Below are 23,729 nucleotides of genomic sequence, written 5' to 3'. Positions count from 1 at the left end.
CGACCCATCAAAGAGCGACTTTTTCGATAACCAGATAAATGGTAAGTAGGGAAATAGTATCATACCTTATCTGAACCGGTTGTGTTCCGAAACCGGTTCCAGTTGTCCCGCCGGAAGTGGCCAATTAAAAAATTGAACCAAACTATGTGACACACCAAATAGCGGCTTTATCGATAACCAGATGAACGGTAAGCATGAAAATAGTTTCAGACCATATCTGAACCGCTTATATGTATATTAAACTTTCGAAGCCTCTTTAATATAGAAAAACAACTGACGAAGTTGAAGGGGTGAATCCAACTGAATGCGTCTGACGATGACCGTAGAATAGAAGGTCGAAACGTGTAACGCTTAACAAGCTGTTTCCGATATTTGTCACCGATAATTACCAATCAATCCACAAATAACATATCTGAACCGGTTGTGTTCCGGAACCGGTTCAAGGTGTCCCACCGGAAGTGGCCAGTTAAAAAAGTGAACCAAACCCATGCATATGAAACATCAAATCATCAAAAATGTTGGATAACCAGATATACGGGCAGCAAGAAAATAGTCTCTGACCATACCTAAGATAACCAGCAGTGTTGCAGAATCAGGATTGGATGCATCGCTGGAATTACGAAGGTGAACAATATCAATGAAAGCGATGAATATGCGTAAAAGAACAAAATCTCAATAAAAATTAAAGCGATCTTGTCGAATCACACCATTTTAGATTCCTGAGACGTTATTATACAGTAGGATGAATCAACGTTGTATGGGAAAATTTAAATTTTATAGCATCAATCCCCTTTTTTCCTACGCACAATTTTGATGCAACTCGCGCTCTGTAACACGGTTGAAATTTGAATGGGTTTTATTAAGAGAAATTTCACTAGCTTGCACTTTTATTTTGTCAAATGTTACATAAATCTTATAACCAATGATAATAAAATAAAGGCTAAAGAGTGCTGAAAAAAGTTTGCCGAAATATCTTGATAATGATCGGCATCCAGTGCTAGTGAAGGTGGTCAAGCAGTCAACTGAGAGGTTTGATATTTTTCAGCTCTGCTTATACGTTTAACATAATACGTAACTTCGGAATATGAGCATCAATAAGTTTCCAAATTCGATTATGGCTTTGATATAATTGTTGCTTTTCTGGATGAGGCTGACACAAATTTCGATTTTCTCTTAAGTCAAGAGGGGTCTCCCTTCAGGGCTTCCCAACCTTTTTGAGGTAGCGACCCCCTTCAAAAATTGTGAAACATCTGGGGCCCATTGATTTTTTTTCAGAAAAAAATATGAATTAAATGAACGAATCCGAGTTTTTTGGGTACAGTGACGTGGCCAAAAATTTACTGTGGAAGGGATTTTCGACGATCAATGATACGTTTTTTTCAAAACTCACATTTCGTAAATAATGATGTCATGTACATTAAATTTGAGCCGTAGTCGAAAAATAGCGGCGCAGCCGAAATTTTTTTTTCTTCTGAAGGCATTTTATACTGAAAATTTGTTCCACAAATTGTGGTTTTAGGGAAACTAAAAATTTGTATAATTTGCACAGAATAGAATAAAAATTAAACATTTTTTTGGTAACATCGCGGTCCCCCTGGACTGGCTTCACGCCCCCCCAGGGGGCCGCGGACCACCGGTTGGGAACCCGTGTCGGAATTAATCATTTTGAGGAAGTTCACAAATAAATAGGGGAGAACGGGGCATAATGGACACCCGGAGCGAAATGGACACCCCTATTTTTGCCGAAACCGTTGACTTTTATGCAAAACTTTCAATGCATAAGTATAAAGGAACAAGTCATCGTTCTATTTTTCAAAAGTCCATATCATTCATATGCCTCCGAAATAAGTGTTTGAGTGTGTCCACCATAAAAACAAGTGAATTGATACCTTATCTGCATGTATACGAAGATTTATCAATGGATGAAGTATTCCATTTGTGATTAGAATTTACTCAAAATAGAACTTTCAATGTTGTAGTCGATTTAGGGCGAAATAAATACTGGCAATTACGAATGGATGTACGTGCATTGCATACTGTTAGGCGTTTAAGAGTGTTTGGGAAAAATCAATTGGATTATTTTAGCCTAAAGTTTATTTAATTAACTTTGATGTTATGTAAACTCGTCTAAGATGGAGTATTTTATCTGTGGTATCGATCTCCGTGGGCAAATTGCTTAACTGATCGATGTTATCAAAGAATTAGCATAAAATATGCAGGGGTGCCCATTATGCCCCGATGGGTGTTCATTTCGCCCCGTACCTTCTCAGCCAGCCCTAAAAAAACACACGATTTACAATTCATTATTTCTTCACAATAAAGGCATTCTACTTTCTGTGAATGATTGAAATACGTAGGAAACAAACTAAAGTTGTAAGCCAACTGATAATATGCTAAGGTTTTCACTGTTATACAGGCCTAACGTAATCATTTTCTTAGGGTGTCCATTTTGCCCCGAATCCCCCTTAACCAATAAATTTTTAAATTTTGAAGTGAAATTAGAGTCCTCCAGAAAATATAATTATTTGTCAACTCTACTCCCCCATTGATAAATCAACGAGCACTATGACAAAAGAAGAAAATGAGATTTGTTCCGTTCTAGAATATTCTCAGAATTCAGGAACACTTCGGCTTATATATGGCTCTTGAGTACATATTCGACGAGAAAGGCACTATCACCGCTAGGTGGATTAATCTGGGTTTTTTTCTTCTACCACAGACGTTTATGCTAACATACAAAATGTGTGTAAGCCCTGAAACTAATGTTCTGCTTGACAACAACTCAGTAGTGGAAGACTCAGACGTAGTCATAGGGTCGGCGTGCTACCGGGCAACCGGAGGGGCTACGCGGATCTATTAGGGCTTTCAAAGATTCAAATAAACTACCACAGACAAACAGACGTAACACTTCGCACATTTTTCGAATCAAATCATAGTCACGGAAACATGTTCGCCCAATGCTAAAAGGACTGAGTTTGGCCGACCATCAACTAGGTGGCGGTAGTGGGCAAACGTCAAACTCGAGCAAAAACGATGTGAACGCCACGGGTGGTGAGTTGGCCAACTATCAAATTTTCAAATAGACCGTTCAACGAAGGGGTGACACTCTGATCTTTTGAGTTTAATCTTTTTTTAATCTTTTTGAATCATTCGGAATCTTTCTGAATCTCGCCAAATCATGCACAAAAAAATTAAAGAACCTTTTGGTTCAGTGTGTCAGCAGCGTCTGTCAAAGCAACTTCGCTCGCGCGCGGAATAAACAAAACCAAACGAAAATGCTTTCAACGGCTCTGCTTGCGATCCGCGGATCCGAAAACTTCTTCGGAATAAGTTTTGGAGAACTGCTGAAATCTCCCAGAAGGTAACTCGTTGATCCAAACTGTAACTGCTGCTGAATTAATTATTAGTTTTGCTTTTCTAGGGCAAAGGTCTGTGCGCCACCTTTCTTCAATGACGGAACCGTTCTGTGGAATCGCCGCCGACGTCAGACGCTGAATTTTTGGTGGAACTACCCAGCCTGGGTATGATGTTCGAGTAATGCCGGAAATAGCTGGAAACGGCTGAAACCAATACATATCGCCAGCTGACGAATGTGTGCAGCATCAGGTCTTCGGCTTACGCAGGAGCTGATGGGGAGCTCCCGGGAGCTGCGGATGTTTTGGAAAAGGGCAATGCGAAACACGATGGATACTCCAGTAGTATTTCGAAAGTAAGTAGACAATTCGTAGACTAGTGGTAGTTGCGCATACATGTATTTCGAATGCTACTAGGCTACACACTAAGATCAGCTCGGTATTTTCCCCATCTTTTTACTGAGTTCTCAACAGCAGATTTAACTCGGTACGCTCGGTTATTTATTTTGCGGATATTCTGTAAATGAGTTACCGAGCTCAGCTCACAAACTGTCAAAAGTTACTGAAGCACGGTAAATATCGTTACTGGTGAACGATAAATACGATTACCGAGTGTACCGAAATAAATCTGCTGTTGAAAACTCAGTAAAAAGATGGAAAAAATACTGAACTCAGTGAAAAAATTACTGAGCTGGAACATCTGAATCTTAGTGTGTAGGTCTGAGCGAGCGACACTAATTTTTCCAAACCGGAATATAAAAAAAGACGGTTTTTTCGGGATATTTCGTCTTGGAAAAACTAGTGTCGGCCTCCCTGGACTGGGGTACATCTTATTTGTGCTGGTAGGTATTCTGTCCAGAGTTACATGATAAAAGGTTTTCGCTACTACACCTGTTACATAATGCCAAGTACCTACCTACTTAGTCAATCTAGCCGAATATTTTTAACCCTTTATAAGGCCGAGACTACTAGAAGAGTTGTCAACGCATACTATTATGGAAATGATTATATTGTAATTTGTAATTTATTAATTATACGAAAGCCTGGCAGTTATTGAACTATAAATCAGGTCAAGGAAAATCAAATAGGATAGTAAATGGTTACATTATATACATGATTACATGTACAAAACGATTTTTGTTTGGAAGAAACTCTCAAAAATCTAGGTGGCAATATAGTTACCACTGCCCGTTTACCCCAAAAACGAGCTTTTGATGTGGCAATATAGTTGCCACTGCCCGTTTAGGCCACCAGCGCTGGTGGCAATATTCTTGTCACTGCCCGTTTAGGGTACTTTTCTTCTTTTGACTTCAACAGAAAGCCGAAAAAGAGATTTTAGAGTGGATTAGGGCTTAACCCATAATATAAACTGTGTAGTTCAGCTCATGTCAACCCATAATATGATTGTTTCTTAAAATATTTACCAAATCTTTAAATTTACAATAAATTTGAGCTAATTTTCTTCACGCGGTCTAATTTACCTATTTTTGAGACTACAAATGGCTCCCAAATTGTTGTTAAAGCTTTGTTTAGTACCAAATAAATACCAGGCGTTGTTAGTAATCCCAATTTTGCGTAAACCAAAAAAAAAGTTCAAAATAAATTGTTGTAAAACAGAAAAAAATACAAACAGTAGGTGGCAATATAGTTGCCACTGCCTTATAAAGGGTTAAACCAACATGTCCGTGTCGGAATAAACACAAGTTCACCTTCTGCCATTCTAGACCTGCTTTCATATTCATTCAAACTTCTTCAAATAGAGAAAGGTTAGCTCTTCCTGACAAGTACGCTAGCCGGGAATTCAGCTTGCTCATTGGGGGTAATACACAAATTATGTCACGTACAAATCAACCTATTTGTATGGGTCGTCAAGTTCTGTTAACATCCCATCCCTCATAAAAGCGTGACGTATTTTTGCACAGACCCTTTGGGGGTGATGCCGAGGGCAGTCGGAAAATTTTTCCATTCTGGGCGTTTTTGCCTGGTAATTAAGCCACGTCAAATGAACTACCACCTCTTTTTTTCGTCTCCAATTGGTCCGAAGAGAAGAATTTTTTTTCTACTGCTCACCAGCTGGAAAATTTTCCTCTCTTCAAAGAAAAAGTGCGCCGGAATTCGCCTACAGATTGTTCCTTATCGGGGTTGCGACGCAATAAGTCTTTGCTTATGTCCTACAGATTTTATTTCCACCGCAGTGTGGGCCAGGGGGTTGAAAATTACAGCTTTTCATCAACAAATGTGCATGTTTGAGAACTTCAAGTTTTATGTAGTCAATAATGGCGCTGGCTACAACCTTACGGTCTTCAACATCTACAGTATTTTAGTAGATTTTTGTTGGTGTTCGTGGCGACTCGCTGCGAGAACTCAATGTCTTCCATATTGCATGAATTCGAATCTAGTACTATGGGGCTATATCAACATTTATCTTTGATAGAACGACAGAACGCCTTGTTTTTAATCATCGTCTGCTCGAAGAAGGTTAACGACGACTACGCAAGCCTACCGTACTTTTTCAAGCTGTCTAGTATGTCAAGTAAATACTAAAAAATAGTTTGATGATTTTGCCTCATTGTTTGGGTATTTCATCAATTTATTATTAATCATCTCCTCTTCACAAGCGAACTAAAAACTGTGACAAACATGTATTTTAACTCTTAGAGGGGAATAAAACCCAACTGGTTTGGTTGAAAGTGTAGAGTAAACTAATCTTTATTGAAAATTCAAATTCTTAAGACTACTATGATTGGTGCCGTAACCACCGAGTTGCTTCGATTTCTATCACTCCTCCTCAAGCTCGGTAGTCTTTAGACCAATTCGCTGTCGCATCTTCTCCATCTTCACGCGTGCCAACGGTTTCGTTAAACCATCGGCCACCATCTCCTCGCTAGGGCAATATCGTACGTTCATCACGCCATTGCTGCATAACTCCTTAACAAAATTGAACCGAGTATCGATGTGCTTGGTTCGCTTGCTATCTCCATTCGATTTCAGCATCGCTATACAGCTCTGGTTGTCCTCATGGATGATCACCGGAGCCGGAACTTCTTCGCCTACATCCTTCAGTAGCTTCAGCAACCACATCAGCTCACGGCTGGCTTCGGAAAGTGCCACATATTCAGCTTCGGTCGACGAAAGTGTGACACATGGTTGCTTTCGGGCTGCCCAGCTCACTGATCCTCCGAGACTGAAGACGAAGCCAGTGTTGGATTTCCGGTCTGCTTTGTCGCCGGCCCAATCGGCGTCGACGTACGCTTCGAGAGGTCCGGATGATCCCAGTCGCAGGTTCAAAGCTGCTGTTGACTTTAGGTACCGGAGTGTCCGCTTTGCTTCTGTCCAGTCTGCTTCCGTTGGTCGACTTACTTTGCGACCGAGAATTGAAGCACTGATGGCGATGTCCGGCCTCGTGTTTACCGCAATGTACAGAAGAGCGCCCACCAGGCTCTGGAACTCGTCGTTTCTAGGCATGGGCTCCTCCTCCTTCTGCTGTGCATTTGGGTACCCAGGGTCCATCGGTATCGGAGAATGCTTCGCATTTGTCTGTCCAAATCGTTCGGCAACTTTCTCGATGTAGGACCTTTGGCTCAGGAAAAACTGTCCATCGGATCGGGTGACTTTGATGCCCAAATAGTGCTTCACATCTCCAAGGCACGTTATGGTAAACTGCCCGGCAAGATGCTTTCGAACTCTTTCGTACTCTGCTTCTGTGTCGGTTACAATCAGCATATCGTCCACATATAGCAATATGAACGACTTTTTCTTCTTCCAGGTTTTCACGAACAGACAGGGATCTGCATCAGACGGAACGTACCCAAGCTGCTTCAAAACATCGTTGATTTTGGCATTCCAGACTCTACCGGCCTGCTTGAGTCCATAGAGGCTTTTCCGTAACAGGCATACCTCGTTTCCGGTCCCGCCTTGGAACCCTTTCGGCTGTTTCATGAAGATGGTCTCCTTGAGCTCTCCATGCAAATACGCCGTCTTCACGTCGACGTGCTTGACCAACATATCTCGCCGAGCGGCGACGCTCAACAACGTCCGAAAAGTGGTTTGCTTGGCAACTGGCGCAAACACCTCGTCGTAGTCGGTCCCGTACTGCTGACTGAAGCCTTGTGCCACGAGTCTGGCTTTGTAGCGGATGACGCTTCCGCTCTCGTCCGTCTTCTTCTTAAAAATCCATTTGCAGCCAATCGCTCTCTTGTTTGGCGGCAAACGAACAACTTCCCATGTGGAGTTTTCTTCAAGCGACTGCAGCTCCTCCGCTATGGCTTGCTTCCACATATCGCGCTCGGGCCCGGACATTGCTTCCTCAAATGTGCGGGGCGCGTCATCGTCGTGTATCGCTACGCGTACGGCATCACTGTACCGCTGTGGTGGTATCCCTTTTGTGGTACGTTCCGATCGCCGAACTACTGATACATCGGTATCGCCGCCGACGGCCTGCTCCTCCTCCTCACTGTCGGATATACCGGATTCTTCCGGCGCGTCTTCCACGTACGGCTCTTCATTAGCATCGTCGTAGCTGGTCTCGAACCCACGGAAATCGGATTCGTCCGATTCGTCATCGCTGTCATCCACGTTTGCTGGAATAACGGGTGCATCAGGCTTCTGTTGTTCGAGGAGTTTGAAAGGGTAATCAACGATACTTCCCTGTTGAGGTTCGGCGGTCCGAACCTCATCCTTTGACAGGAACCTGCAGTCACGGCTGACGGTCAACTTGTCGTTGCTTGGGTCCATGAAACGATACGCCTTATGGTGCAAGGAGTACCCAACAAATAACATCTTGCGAGATTTTGCTTCTAACTTTCCTCTTTTCTCCTTAGGGATCCAAACGTACGCCGGCGACCCAAACATTCGGAGATGACTCAGGTCCGGCTTCGTTCCATGCCAGAGTTCGAACGGAGTTTCCTTCAGCAGCTTCGTCGGCAATCGGTTTTGAAGATAACTTGCCGTGTTTACCGCTTCGGCCCAGTACTTCAACGGCATTCTCGCGTCCAGCAGCATGCAGCGCGCCATTTCGACCAAAGAGCGGTTCTTCCTCTCCGCCACTCCATTTTGCTGCGGGGTGTATGCAGTGGTGAACTGTTGTCGAATCCCTTCGGCTCGGCAGAACGCATCCAGCGCGTCACTCCGATATTCACCACCCTGGTCGGAACGTATGACCTTCGGCGGCCTGCCGAATTCGGTCTTCACCATCTGGACGTATTCCTTGACACGTTGCGGCACCTCGGACTTTTTCTTCAAGAAATATACAACGGTGTACCGAGTGAAGTCGTCAATCATGGTGAGAAAATAACGACATCCACCTGGCGTCACAGTCCGCATGGGTCCACACACATCGGTGTGCACGATATCCAACGGTTGTTTGGATTTTCGGTCCGATTTCTTGGGGAACGGAAGACGTGTCAGCTTACCTTCAAGACAGCACTCACAGGTGACCCGACAGCCGCAATCTTCCATCTCGATCCCAGTGGCCATGTTCTTGGATACAAGGTCACGGATGACGTCATAGTCGCGATGCCCCAAAACACGATGCCACGTGTGCTGACAATTTGCTGTGTGCTTCACCGCCAATGCTTCCTGGGCTACCTTCAGGCAGTAGAGCCCACCGGAAATGGTCGATCCAGCAATCACCTTCTTGTCCTTCATTATACGACATCCGTTGACGTCGAAAATGACCGTAGCTCCATATGACGCCAGCTTCTTCACCGAAACCAGGTTCGAATCGAATTCCGGTACCAGCAGCACATCCTTGAGGGTTACTGTTGATGGCTCACCCTCCGGAGAAAGTACGGTCATCTGGCATGAACCGATTCCTTCCGCTTTCGTCGTAGTACCGTCGGCCAAAATCACGTCCTGCTTGCTGCTGTCGTCGAGCTCCAGGAAACTTTCCCGATTCGCACACATGTGCGACGTTGCACCTGAATCGATGATCCACGCATTTGACTTCGCCTCCGACCCCGTCGTGAGGAAAGAGTACTCCTGCTTCTTCCGGGTTTCTTGACGAGCCGCTCGCACCCGTGGTTGGCTTCGTGTCTCACGATGACCTTCCGATGACCTTTGCTCTGGGGTATGCTTCTCCTTCAGGGACGGGCATTGCTTCTGCTTGTGCCCCGGTTTGTGGTAAAAATGGCAAAGCATTTTCTTCTGTGCCACGTTTGTCTTGAGCACCGAATCCGACACAGTAGCCGAGCATCGTTTCGCCACTTCGTCGACCACCTTGGACTTGACCAAATCCAATGTCAGCTCCTCGTCTGACCTGCTCTCCAAAGCCGTGGTCAATGTCGAAAACGATTCCGGTAGACTCCGGAGCACCATAGCTACCTGCAGACTCTTGCTCAGCTCCTCGCCAGTCATCGTCAGCCGCTCGAACAGATCTTCCATCTCGAAAATGTGCCGCTCGATGTCCTCGCCGTCGGAGTAGCGCTTGTCGCAGATCCGCTTGAGAATGGACACTTTGGACGTTAGTGTTACCTTCTCGTAGTGCCCCCGTAGCTTCTCCCAGGTCGCTTTTGCCGTCTTGCAGTCCTTGATCAGGTTCAGCTGGTTATCCTCCAGCAGGAGGCCAATCGTCGCCCGAGCCTTCTGGTCGCCACCGTTCCATGCTGCCCTGGCAGCCTCGCTTGCCGGATTGACTTCATCTTCCACCGGTTCCGCACCAGTAATGTACTGCCATAAATCCTCCCGGATGAGGAGGAACTCCACCTTGGTCTTCCAAACGCTGTAGTTTCCTCCGTTGAGTTTCTGGATTCCCAATCGTTCCATCTTGAAAATTTTTCACTTGTTGATTTTCGTTGCTATGGACAACGTCTCTAACAACGGCCCATAACCTCTTAGAGGGGAATAAAACCCAACTGGTTTGGTTGAAAGTGTAGAGTAAACTAATCTTTATTGAAAATTCAAATTCTTAAGACTACTATGATTGGTGCCGTAACCACCGAGTTGCTTCGATTTCTATCATTAACTATTAATAATTATACACTTAATTACGATTTTGTTGATTTTCACCGCGACCTTCAACTGGTATATTCGAGAATGACCAAAATGCACAATCACACAAATAAATATGTTTAATACGAATAATACAGCAATAGTTTTGATAAGTGTGGGAAGAGTTCTGTTCAGCATAGGTGGATTAAATTACCTTTTTTTTGTAAAATAATCACTACAGTTTTTCTCATTAAAATCTGTGTGCATATTGGTAATAAATATCCGTTTTAGGCACTACTGTCAACCTCGCTGTCAACCATGTCTAGGAAGTTAAATGGAGCTACTTCACCGGTCTCATCTATTAAATACTTTTAAATGTATTTTTATGCTTGTGTATATTATTAAAAGAAATGCGGTGGGTGGGGTGTTTCGTTGGGATTTCTTAGCCATCCGAAATTACATTGGGATTCTGACCAGGGCAATTTCTTGTATGAAAAACTAAGTGCTATGTAGTTATGAAGGTTATTAACCTTTTCCTTCCCAAGACTTCGAACAATCATTTCTATGCCAAAGAGTCGTTTCCGAAAAAAGAAAAGCTATTCAAATTACAGTAAGGACCCGATTTTGTCAGCCCCATTTAGCGACGAACTTTTTGCTCTTATTATCTTACGGTCAAACTTGAACCAATTTATTTATAATCATCATCAAACTATTGCTGAAAGGCAGAGCATAGGGAGATTGAAACTGAACTGTTTAGATTTTTCAGGACAGCAAAAAATGTGTTCCGAAAATCGGGTCCCTTGTGTATCTTAATTTTTCGGAATCAATGTTAAAAAAATAGTTGTAAATCATTTTTTTATTGGTTATTCAAAGTTTCCTCTTCAGAAACAAGTATATAGCATGATTTACCTGTACAATTACAATGAGAGTACAAAGTTAGTCCACAGAGTCTGTGGTTAGTCTATGGTACAATCACATTCTACTACTATTACATTATAAATATTCATCTAAATCCGTTCATCTCAAGTTCGTTAAAAATCGATTGTGCACTACCAGCAATCATGGAAAGTAAAGGGTTCAAGGAAAATCAAATCTTATCAAAGCAAAAGTCCGACTGATTAGAAATCACATGGAAGACATCATACATCAGTACATATTTGTATACAGTTCGTGCATGCGGGTAAGTACATATACTTAAGTAAAATGCTCAGTACAATAGATAAGTTAGTTATGTTCTACCAAAAGGGTAGTCAACATAACATTATTCTCTTCCTACTTGGTAAATGACATTGTTTTTATTGAAGTCGGGTCTTGCTGTTCGGAAAGTTCACCAAGTCCTCTGAAGCTGTTTGGTGATGCGCAACAAATCTACTTTTGAAATAAGGCCATTCCTCTTAATGATCAGATCTTGCTGTAGAGATGGTTCACCAAGTCCTCAGAAGCTGCTTGGTAACGCACAATACATTCTTTGAGAATAGGATCGTTCCTCTAAATCATCAGAACATGTTGTTAAGTTCACCAAGTCCTCTGAAGCTGTTTGGTGACGCGCAACAAATCTACTTTTGAAATAAGGCCATTCCTCTTAATGATCAGAGATGGTTCACCAAGTCCTCAGAAGCTGCTTGGTGACGCACAATACATTCTTTGAGAATAGGATCATTCCTCTAAATCATCAGAACATGTTGTTAAGAAGGTTCACCAAGTCCTCTGAAGCTGGTTGGTGACGCGCAATAAATCTTCTTTTGAAATAAGGCCATTCCTCCTGATGATCAGTTTTTGCTGTCAAGAAGGTTCACCAAGTCCTCAAAAGCTGCTTGGTGCACAATATACCTTCTTTGAAAAAAGGATCGTTCCTCTAAATTATCAGAACTTGTAGAGATGGTTCACCAAGTCCTCAAAAGCTGCTTGGTGACGCACAATACATTCTTTGAGAAGAGGATCGTTCCTCTAAATCATCAGAACTTGTTGTTAAGAAGGTTCACCAAGTCCTCTGAAGCTGTTTGGTGACGCGCAATAAATCTTCTTTTGAAATAAGGTCATCCCTCCTAATCATCAGTTTTTGCTGTCGAGAAGGTTCATCAAGTCCTCTGAAGTTGCTTGGTGACGCACAATACACCTTCTTTGAAAAAAGGATCGTTCCTCTCAATCATCAGCACTTGTTGTAAAGAAGGTTCACCAAGTCCTCTGAAGCTGTTTGGTGACGCGCAATAAATCTTCTTTTGAAATAAAACTATTCTTCCTAATGATCAGATCTTGTTGTTAAGAGGGTTCACCAAGTCCTCTGAAGTTGCTTGGTGACGCGCAATAAATCTACTTTTGAAATATGGCCATTCCTCCTAATGATCAGTTTTTGCTGTCGAGAAAGTTCATCAAGTCCTCTGAAAATGCTTGGCGACGCACACATTTTTGAAAATAGGATCGTTGCTCTCAATCATCAGAACTTGTTGTAAAGAAGGTTCACCAAGTACTCTGAAGCTGGTTGGTGACGCGCAATAAATCTTCTTTTGAAAAAAGGCCATTCCTCCTGATGATCAGTTTTTGCTGTCAAGAAGGTTCACCAAGTCCTCCGAAGTTGCTTGGTGACGCACAATAAATCTACTTTTGAAATAAGGCCATTCCTCCTAATCATCAGTTTTTACTGTCGAGAAGGTTCATCAAGTCCTCTGAAGTTGCTTGGTGACGCGCAATAACTCTTCTTTTGAAATAAGGCCATCCCTCCTAATCATCAGTTTTTGCTGTGGAGAAGGTTCATCAAGTCCTCTAAAAATGCTTGGCGACGCACACATTTTTGAAAATAGGATCGTTCCTCTCAATGATCAGAACATGTTGTTAAGAAGGTTCACCAAGCCCTCCGAAGCTGCTTGGTGACGCGCGATAACTCTTCTTTTGAAATAAGGTCATTCCTCCTAAAGATCAGATCTTGCTGTAGAGATGGTTCACCAAGTCCTCTGAAGCTGTTTGGTGACGCACAATACACCTCAATACGCACAATACCTCAATCATCAGCACTTGTTAAGTAGGTTCACCAAGTCCTCTGAAGCTGTTTGGTGACGCGCAATAAATCTACTTTTGAAATAAGGCCATTCCTCCTAATGATCAGTTTTTTGCTGTCGAGAAGGTTCATCAAGTCCTCTGAAAATGCTTGGTGACGCACACATCTTTGAAAATAATATCGTTGCTCTCAATCATCAGAAATTGTTGTTAGGAAGGTTCACCAAGTCCTCTGAAGCTGTTTGGTGACGCGCAATAATTCTGCTTCTGAAATAAGGCCATTCCTCCTAATGATCAGATCTTGCTGTAGAGATGGTTCACCAAGTCCTCAGAAGCTGTTTGGTGACGCACAATAAATCTTTTTTTTACATAAGGCCATTCCCTTTAATTATCAGATCTTGTTGTTAAGAGGGTTCACCAAATCCCCTGAAGCTGCTTGGTGGCGCGCACCATTCCTCCTAATGATCAGGTTTTGCTGTCGAGAAAGTTCACCGTCCTCTGAAGCTGTTTGGTTACGCTCAATACATCTACTCAGAAAATAGGACCATTCCACCTTGTCAGTTTATACATCGGAAGACGACATTATTCCATGAGGGGTTACGAAGACACTTGCTTGTTCTTCAGAACACTTCGTCCTTGGAGACCAGACGCAATTAACCCAGAACCTAGTCCAGCAAAAATAACATTTCATTCATTCTTACCAATGGTCATGTACTTCTATTTTGTTACCAAACTTAATAATTAAGAGATTCATCATACATGTACGACGTGAAAGATAGTAAACGGTATGTTATTCTTTTTTTGTTCACCCTCCCAGTAACTAATTTTACTTTAGTATTTTTTTCTAATTTTATTCTCGTTTGTTTTATTCATGCTGTTTTGATGCTAAGATATCTAATAAAACTCTTATCTTCGTAATGTTACATAAGGCTTTCCTTTTTTGCGCTATCACGGAAGGGAAACCTCCCAGCTGCTTCAGTTCAGATTTATGAAAGCGCTCTATGACATTTTTCATAATGCACGTAGTATATAACATTCACATTTTGTTTATTTCGCTTTCAAAATATAGAAATTCTCTGCCTCGGAGATCCAGATTTTCCTTGATGACTGGGGGAAGGCTTTCACTTGCAGTCCAGTGATCCCTCAGATAGCCGCATATACGTATATGGTACACTTTGTGCCTGACCTAGTGATACTCGTACATCATCCCACGAACACGACGCACAGGGATTAGTCGTCAAACTTTTGGGGGAAGTGACCAGCCACCGCAATGGTATATGCATCATTCCAGTGGAGGGGCTTCCATGTCTTCCTCAATTAGGTCACTTTCTGCTCTCCGTGCGAGTGAAGCTGCACCTTTTTGGCATTCCTCTAGTAGGTTCTATTTGGTGCATGATGAAAAGACAACGATATTCCGTAATGCTTTTGTATTTCTCCACTTGTGAGTTTGGCGACGGAGCTTTCTCCGTTTAGGTAGGTAGGTCACGGATGTTGGATCTGCTCGGCTGGTTCTGGCAAAGGAATTGATCGCGACGGACAATCATGCGAATCCTTGCGACGCGATGTTTCTTGCATTTGTTCCTACGGCGCGGATCCATCGGCGGCAAACTAATCGGACGCATTGCGCGACCATCGCGTCGATTATTCGTACTATGGACCGTGGAAGGTGTCGACAATCCCGTATGGGTATTCTGATTCCACTGTTTAGAAACTAAAATAGAAATATATTTAGTTTAAAAATGTTATTTAGTAAGTTAAATAAAATACCTACAATTTTATCATTTTCAGATCCCACGACCAGCGCTCTTCCAAACCAAAACAAACACTGAACGAAATGGTTCAGTTATTTCAATTTAACTGACGGGTGCCCGTTTTTTTTTTAATCCCGCCGAATCACCTTGAATCTTTTCGAATCTTTTCGGATCTTTTGAAATGATTCGAGAAAGATTACAGTGTCGCACCCCCTGCCGTTCAATCGGTGTACGATGCAAAATATCAGAGTGTTACGTCTGTTTGTCTGTAAAACTACACTAAAGCGGTTAGAAATCTACGGTGTATTCAGTCTGTCACTGGTTCACGACACGTACCAGGTTAACTGCAAACCTGCGAGCGTTCGCGACGGGTCCTCTGCTCCAGCGATGCCAGGCCGGACTCGACGTCGTCCTGTGGCAAGATGGTGAAACAGCTACCGTTGACCTCCGACGTCTGGAACGTACAATGGCGCTTGGCGAATGACTGAAATGGCGGTGTGTGGAGATGGTTCCGGAAAACAGGCGTTTCCTTCAAGCTTAGTTGGTCGACGACAGCAAGACCGCCCTCTGTCAGACCGAGAAGGGAATCTTTGTTCTGCCCTCCTTGGTGGTTATGGCCCGAAGCCAGAGGAACAATGGTGATCATTTACTTTTAGGTTTGGGCACCTTATGGAAACCTTGTGGAAACCCAAATCGTTGCGTGCACTGGCGGTACTCGGATACACCAATCGGAAGGGTCGTTTAAAAAAAACCGAAAAAAGATCCTGAATGCTGGTTAACTCAGGCACACCTCACTTCTGGCACAATCAATTATTTCGAACACCCCACAATAACTCTAGCACATCTGATCTACACGCTCGCCTGTTTCAAAGCCGACGATGGCCGCCCACCGAAAGTCCTTTGAATCCTTCAGCCATCGGCTACGTTCCGTGACTTCATCATCTGTGACTTGATTCACGCCATGTTTAGCTGTAGATTTTGGTTGCAACCCAGTGGTTTTCTAATCGCTGAAGTTTGGTAACATATCTGAATCCTCGACTAACATGGCGCATATGTAAAACGATTAGAATCTTGTAACAACGGTTACTAGCACTTTCAACCGTTGTTTCAACAAGGAAACGTAACTTGCAACCATTTAGAGATGGCGCAACGATCGCATTCATAATGTTTGAGTGCAAATGACAAATGCAAATAATCCCCGTAACATAAAAATTACTCTAGCGATTCGCTGTATAGATTGAAGCAGGGAGCAACCTATTTGGTTTTTTAATAGCTTTTTTGCAATTTCTCATCGTAATAGGCTGTTTTACCTCACGCAAATCTGACAGGAAAAAGCCTACTTTCTCACACCAAATTAACAGTGCTGTAATGGTTCATTACAGCACTGATTTGCGTTGCGTAATGAACCATTACAGCACTATTTCCAGTTTTGGTCGACTTTTTAATGCTTTTTGGACGCAGTTTTGAGAAATTGTGACAACTGCACAGTTTTACCTATTATGATCAGATGTTCCTAAGCATTGACTATGAACATCAGTGTGCATAGGCATCTGCAAATCCTTCACAGATGAGTACCAAGAGGTTTAAAGGAGGCCGCATGGGTTCAGAGTGATTTCAGAAGTTTTCAGGGAGTTTCAGGGTTGATTTAGAGATTCGTGGGGTTTTATGGGATTTTCGGCAAGTTTTGTAGTAGTGTAGGTGATTTTTAAAGTGTTCATAGAGTTTTCATTGAATGATTTATTTGATTCTATAACACTAGCCCGAATGTCACTAGCCCGAATGCACCGTTAGCCCGAATGTGACTAGCACGCATACCACAAGCCCGAATCGAAATTCATCTATCAGTATCTTGGTAATAATGGAATACGGAAGAACAGCGTATGTTCCAAAGAAGGAGAAACCTCTGCCGGATTTGTAAATTGATTATGGCGTCAATGATGGTGCTAATACGATTTGCGTCAATAAATCTTGAAAGAATAGCCGATAACTTAAAGAAGGAAAAATCTCTGGTGAAATTGTTAATCAGTTTTCCCCAAAATACCTTATGCTACCATTCGGGCTAGTGTTACATTCGGGCTTGTGGCATTCGGGCTAGTGTCATTCGGGCTAGTGTTACAGAACCGATTTATTATAGAGACTTTCAGCCCTTGGCATACACTCAGCGAAAAAAACTAGCGAAATTCATCGAAATACCTTATGAAAATTTGCTATAACTTATTCTTATGGATGGCATAAGAATACCTTATGAAAATTGATCGTACTTGCTATGTCAAATTTCATAAGATAGACTTATGAAAATAACAAAAAAATCTTAAAATGATGCAGACTGCACGGTAAAAATTCTGCACACTAGATGTAAGGGAAAAATCCCTTAACTATTCAATGTCTTAATCAACATGATTAGAAATGCTTTTCCTTTGAGATCGCAATGCTGTCAGTGTTGATTTGAGGACCATAACAAACCCACCGGAAAATTCAACAGAAAACCCCTTCGATTTGCACTACTGTAAAAAGCAATACGATCCAAAGTGAAAAGTTGTTGATTTGGTAATGACTGTTTGGGCATGAAAGTAAATATAGAGGACAGGCAGTAGAAAGTGCTTCGCTTCGATTCGCACCTCTCTAACAGACGTGAAGCAGTGTAGTGGTAAAATAGTTGATCGTGACTCTAAAGGTCCTGGTATCGAAGTTACATTAAAATTGAAGAGACATTGGATGTTCTTTGTCAAATGATATGTAATTGATAACAAACTGATTAAACAGTAGTGCGAATTCAAGTGCCAATCAGTTTATATCACAGTGCAGATTTTTTACCGTGCAGTCCGATTGGGGGTCCATTATGAGTTGCGGTTCGTCGATATCCAAAAATTCCGGGTCCGTTAGAGCTATATGCTCCGAAGAGGGTCAGGTGCCAGCTGCTCTCGGGGGGAAGAGCAACTGACGAAAAATTGCAAGTGCCGGGGCTGGGTTCGAACCCATGACCATCCGCTTATGAAGCGAACGTGTGGACCACTGCGCCACGGGCCCCGACGGGTTTAGAGTTATCAGAGACGTTTTATGGCATTTCAGGGTGTTTCAGAAGATTTTAGTGGAGTTTGTAATTGAAGGGCCCAGATGCAAATGGATGTAAGTGACTACTTCATCGATTTTGAGATGGGCATATCAAAAAATTCTCCAAAATCCAAGCTTTCAGAAACTTTTTTAAGATTATTTTTACAATTCTTAGAAAAACTACAATAAATCAGGGAAAATTTAGTCGATTTTAAAACTCCATACATGGGATGAAGAATTGGTGAACAACTTTAAACCTCATTTACTCCAAAGTGAGTTTTAGTCACTTACACCCCTTTGCTTCTAATCCCCTCAATTGTTAATTTATGCACTCTAGTTCAGAGTATAACAAGAGTGTAACCGTTTGGTTACAAATTGTTGGTTTTTGATTTGATTTTTATGTTGTGTGCCGGTCCCTCCACGTTTCTTGTGTAAAAACAGTAGGAAATACCACAGAAGGCCCTACCCAGTAAACATTTTGGTCTATATAATTTGTGTTATACACCATCATATAAGATCCAATTCACTAGCATAAAGTGCACGACACTGCTATATGCGTACCAAAGTGGAGGCCATATACGTACTCGTGATGACTTTTCTCGATTCCGGACAACAAGTATTATGATGTCCCAAATCGTCGATGAAAAGAACAAAAATGCGACTTGTTACGGTTCATAATACAATGCCTCAAATTGCAAATAAAGAAAATAAAAATCGACATCCAGCATCGAACACAGCACCTCCAGATCACTGATGCAATACCATACCAGTACACCAACGGAGTTATCTTGAGAATGATAAGAATTTTGGATAATATAAACTAAAGGCACAGACAAACAGACATACTACTCAAATCGAATTCTTCGCACGATTTAACGGTCATTTTGAAAATAAAGTGTGGTTCGGGCTGTGCTCGCATGTGTCATGGTGGCGCTGCTGTGCCTACATCATCTCTCAATTTTGAAGAGAAATGAACGCGACGCCGATCAATGTTTACATAAAATGACTCAGTCATGAACCTTCATTCATGTTTTTTGAATGGATGACAGCACGGGGGAGTCGTCACCTGCAAAGTTGTTACATCGAGCCGAGGGAAACAACACCTGCAAATGATTGCTTCGGACTGAGCATTATAGAGGGTGCTAGTGAGACGCAAAACGATGTTTTTGAAGCAATTTTCTTCTAAGTAATATGTCTGTTTGTCTGTGCTAAAGGTTCTTTGGCCGTCACATTTATCTTATCCTTTTTGCAGACTGTTTATACAGAGTAGCAATTTTCCCTAAGACAATGCGATTGCGTTCATTGCTGTGCTGACAACGATGTATCACATTATGATCTGTCAGCTTACACAACTTGTTGCGAGTTTGATTTGCGATAATTACAATTAGTCTTGTTTACATTCGCATCCGTGCGCGTCGTCGTCGTCGCCGAAAAAAATGTCCCGCAAATTTTGATTTTTATTATCCAGTGCCCCAATCCTTTAATGGTAGCTTAGTTTGTGGTTGTGCGGTGTGTGCAGTGCATTGGAAGCATTAAACCAACCAAAGTTGACCCGAACGCAGGACGAACGAGAGGAACGTTTTCCCGGGGAGGATCTCTGGACTCGACTCGCTCGACTCATCTTGAGCATCGGAATACATCGCCGGCTCAGTTGCAGGAATAATTTGTGCTAAATGATTGATACGGCGAGCTAGGGGATGAGCAAGGTAAGTGAATAAATCCAGTGCTGATAAATTCATTTCGTCGTATCTGAATTCAATCACCTACAGCTCATTTTAGAAGCTGAATCTGAGAATATGGTATATGAAAAACTTGTGCGGTTAGACCAGTTCTGAAAGAAAGTCACGGAAAAACCGTTATTTTTCGAAAACTTAAAGTAAATGTCACGGACTACCTTCGAAAAATGCCAATGATATTCACGGTGAATATCATTTGGCATTTTTGAAAGGTAGACATTTACCTTAAATATTCGAAAAATAGCGGTTTTTCCGTGACTTTCTTGCAGAACTGGTCTAGCCCCACAAGATTTTCATATACCATATTCTCAGGTTCAGCTTCTAAAATGAGCTGTAGGTGGTTGAATCCAGATATGACAAAATGAAATTTTGCAGCACTGAATAAATCACAGCCAAGTTCAGTTCTTCAAGCTATCGGTTGCAGTGTATGATGTGCCATAATCACCCCAATCAGCTATGTGCGGTACCATTCTCCGTGCAACAAATTTATGCTCAATTTTTAGTGAAGAGAGCTGTTATTGCGGTACCTGAGTGACAAACTTTTACTGAGACGGTATGCTATGATGGAGATTGGGGAAAATCAAATGTGAAAATAAAACATCAAACCAATCTTATTGGTGAGTTACATCTGCCTGCGTCGTCGGAGTTTGCCTGGGACACTATTTTTATCAAGTCATTGCGATTGAATTAAAAACTCTTTTAACTCTGTATAACCTGTCAGCTCCTACAACTTGTGACGATTTCGGTTTTCATTTTTACGGCTTATTTACAGTTAATCGATATCAAATCGCAATGATGATTTATATGCAATTATTTTTGAAATTTATGTTACAAGTTTCATCTTTTTTAACGATTCTGATATTTGATGGAATCAAATGCGATGTTGCGTAGACATCCTACTACGATATGTGGTTTACTGGGTAATTACCAAGGAGCTTTCCCCTCTCGACTTGCTAAGGTGGCCATGCCACGGTCGGTCGATTGCGCCTAAGAGGGAAGACGCCTGTGATAACATGATTACAAGTCATAGAACCATGCCGATGAGTCATAGAAATATGCCGCTGATTCATAAAACCATAAAACAGCGGCATGAAGCAATGCAACAAAACATACGGGTGCGAGCATTGTACTAAATGTCAACGTCGTCACCACACGGTCCACGCACATTGTCGATGCATTCATACCAAGTCCGTCGGTCGGTGATAAAGTATTACCTCGGCCGCAAAGATGTGTTTCATGGTGAGATAAAGTATTCTTCCAATAAACAAAAAGTGTATAACTCTATCCTTATTAATTTTTCAGAACAGTACTGCGGAGTGAGCACCCCGTTGAGGATCTTCTGCAGCAAAAAAGGAAGGGCCTTTGGTTTGCATGTAAAAACCTCCTAGAAAAGATATTTTTCTTCATTACCTATGACGGCGCCTTATTCAAATCACTGATTTGAGGATCAAAATTCCTTTCGCATCATGCTACATAAGTTATGCTACCGGAGTTAAGAACTTCCAAAAAGTAATTACAACTAGAAGCGGTTGAAAGTTAATTTAGTTTAACATTTGTTGCTAATTTTCATTTGATTGAAAGCGTTTTCCATATTTTTGCTGATGGAACCGAAACCATAAATGATAAGTAGGTACAAATACCATAAATGAGGCTTATGATTTCATAAAATATCGTCATCTTCCTAGAGTACATGCGGTATAACTTCATGCCGCAAACTTATAAATATTGTCAATTTTTACCGATGGAACCAAAACCATAAACGATATGTATGAGTTCCATGAATAAGGCTTATGATTTCATAAATATTCGTCATGATGCAGTGTACATGCGGCATGATTTCATGCCGCAAATTTATAATTATTTATACTAAACATTAGAAATGTAGCGTCACAGCAAAACTCGTCATGATATCATGTCGATTTTTTATGGTGTATACTGCCGTGAATCGCAAGTCAGTCCCATATGCATTTTGGGCAAAAATGAGTTAATGGCCGTTTCCGAGCTTTCTTCGGATGATCTTTCAGCTGCGTGAAAAAAAAATATATAGTTTGTTCAGTAAAATTGAAAAACAACATCAAGTCAGATTGTCCCATAATGAAATGTAATCGCAAGTCAGTCCCATTACGAACTTGTGCACCCTCCAGTACAAAACTTAACACTATTTTAGCCAGTTTTATATTTTTCGCTGTTACGTTTCCACGTTTGAAACAATATGTGAAAGTTTCATGATGATCGCAGAAGTTTTCAATTTATGGCGATTTTTTAGAGTTTCGCATAGAAATCGAATTTGAAAACTTCAGAGGACATTTTCTCAATGCCTACTTTTTACATATGGGACTGACTTGCGATTCACGGCAGTATATTTATAACATAAAAACACACATGTATCGCTCAATCATGACGCATTTTGACAGTTTCTGGTTCCGCACACGCCACATATTAGGTTTTTAATAAATTATACAAGTGAAGGATCTGTGTTTAGAGTTTTTGTATCGCGAAATGTGCCCTTGATTACCCAGTAGCTAGCCGACCCTGGGATTGCCGGAGAGTCTCTTGTGTCCTGAGTCGGTTCGGCACTGATAAGTTGTCGATTCGTTTCAAGAGTGTAATAAGCTTTCTAATCTAAGACAATGAGATCAATGTACGTCAATATAATTTTGATAAATTTATTCAACTCTATAAAACAAACGTGTTTTCAACAGATAAATAACAAGCATCATTATCGAACTGTTCAATCGAGCTCAGTCAGTATTCATGATAAGACAAACACCCTGCAGCACCCAATGACTCGAGTGCTCCTCGGTGTAAAGATCTGCTTCGAAAACGAGTCCAACGCCCATCGCATTTCGTCTTTCCGAAGTGGTGTAGACCGGTGTCCGGAACGTATTCTGAAAATTAAGGAACCGAGAGGAGAAATTATTAGTAAGACCTGTTCTTGTTGTTGGTAAATTCAAAGATTTTTTTTATGTTGGTTAGGACCACCTAACTTCTCTAGTCGAATGCATGAACAATAGGGTGGGTCATTGTGACCAAGACTTTTTTACTCCAAAACTGTGCAAAATTTAAACGCTATCTGTTGTGCCTCCGTTGATAACAATTATTATTTATTATTTTGATAGTCCTTCACGTTACACCACGTGGTTAGTATTTGAATTCTAAGGAACCTGACTCTTGCATAGAATGAAGTGTCACCCCACCCAACCAGGCCTGCGGGGTATCACAGGAAACAAATGCACAATAAAACACAAACTACCTAGATCGTAATCAAATAATCGAGCATGGTCTCGGGGACACGTACGCGCCTCGATTGGCATCCGAGAAGCTTTTATGAAGGTACACGTGTTTACCAACATGGGAGCAACTATACTAAAACAACCTATACAAACACGGACTGGAGAGGGGGAAAAAAAGAAAGAATAGAACTTACTTGCAGCTTGAGACGGTGCACCTCGATCGGCACGACGGACAACACCGGCAACGGTTCCACCAGCACCTTCGGAGTCGAACGTGCCAGACAACGATTGGCCGGATCCCAGCGGGCGCCCTCCAGATAGAGACCGGTCACGTAGCAGCCCTGCATTTATCAGCATTTCCGGATCATCCCGGGCAGAGAGCCGTCATCCAGTCAGCCAGTGCGGGAGCGGCCGGGTCGGATTGTGTATGTTTGGTGTCCGGGGGGACGCGGCAGGATACGAATTGCGTCGATTTGGGTGAGGTTAGGGGGTCGAGAAGAGGAAACGGGAAGACAAATATAAGACAAATTGTATGTACGGTGCAAGTAAAAGAAATGAAACTTGTCGCTCCCGTATGCATTTCCAGCGAACGGAGAATGTTTGTTAACTGTGTGTGGACTGATGAGGGGGAAGCAGCGGGATGCACGCTAACGCCGCTCAGCACTAAAGTGCATAATTTCCAGACTA

At 42.1% G+C, this 23,729-nt stretch overlaps 1 protein-coding gene and 1 long non-coding RNA gene across 2 annotated transcripts in view; both read right to left on the bottom strand.

The window, feature by feature from the left end:
- Positions 1-14,681: 14,681 nt before the first annotated feature.
- LOC109422803 (uncharacterized) lies at positions 14,682-15,232 on the bottom strand. The gene is made up of 2 exons (XR_002133093.3): positions 15,043-15,232; positions 14,682-14,982 (listed from the first exon to the last, which is right to left on the bottom strand). It is a non-coding gene; the product is annotated as an uncharacterized LOC109422803 (long non-coding RNA).
- A 7,235-nt stretch (positions 15,233-22,467) lies between these two features.
- Positions 22,468-23,729, bottom strand: part of LOC109398557 (dynein axonemal heavy chain 10) — a 341,003-nt gene continuing 339,741 nt past the window's right edge. The window contains 2 exon segments of the mRNA XM_062847206.1: positions 22,468-22,697; positions 23,237-23,383. Of these exon segments, the coding sequence (XP_062703190.1) occupies positions 22,551-22,697; positions 23,237-23,383 (294 nt within the window). The 3' untranslated portion in view covers positions 22,468-22,550.

Source organism: Aedes albopictus, chromosome 1 (genome assembly GCF_035046485.1).
Source record: "Aedes albopictus strain Foshan chromosome 1, AalbF5, whole genome shotgun sequence".
Lineage (NCBI taxonomy): Eukaryota > Metazoa > Arthropoda > Insecta > Diptera > Culicidae > Aedes > Aedes albopictus.
Note: the sequence above shows the minus strand (reverse complement) of the source record. Positions and strands in the feature narration are given on the sequence as shown.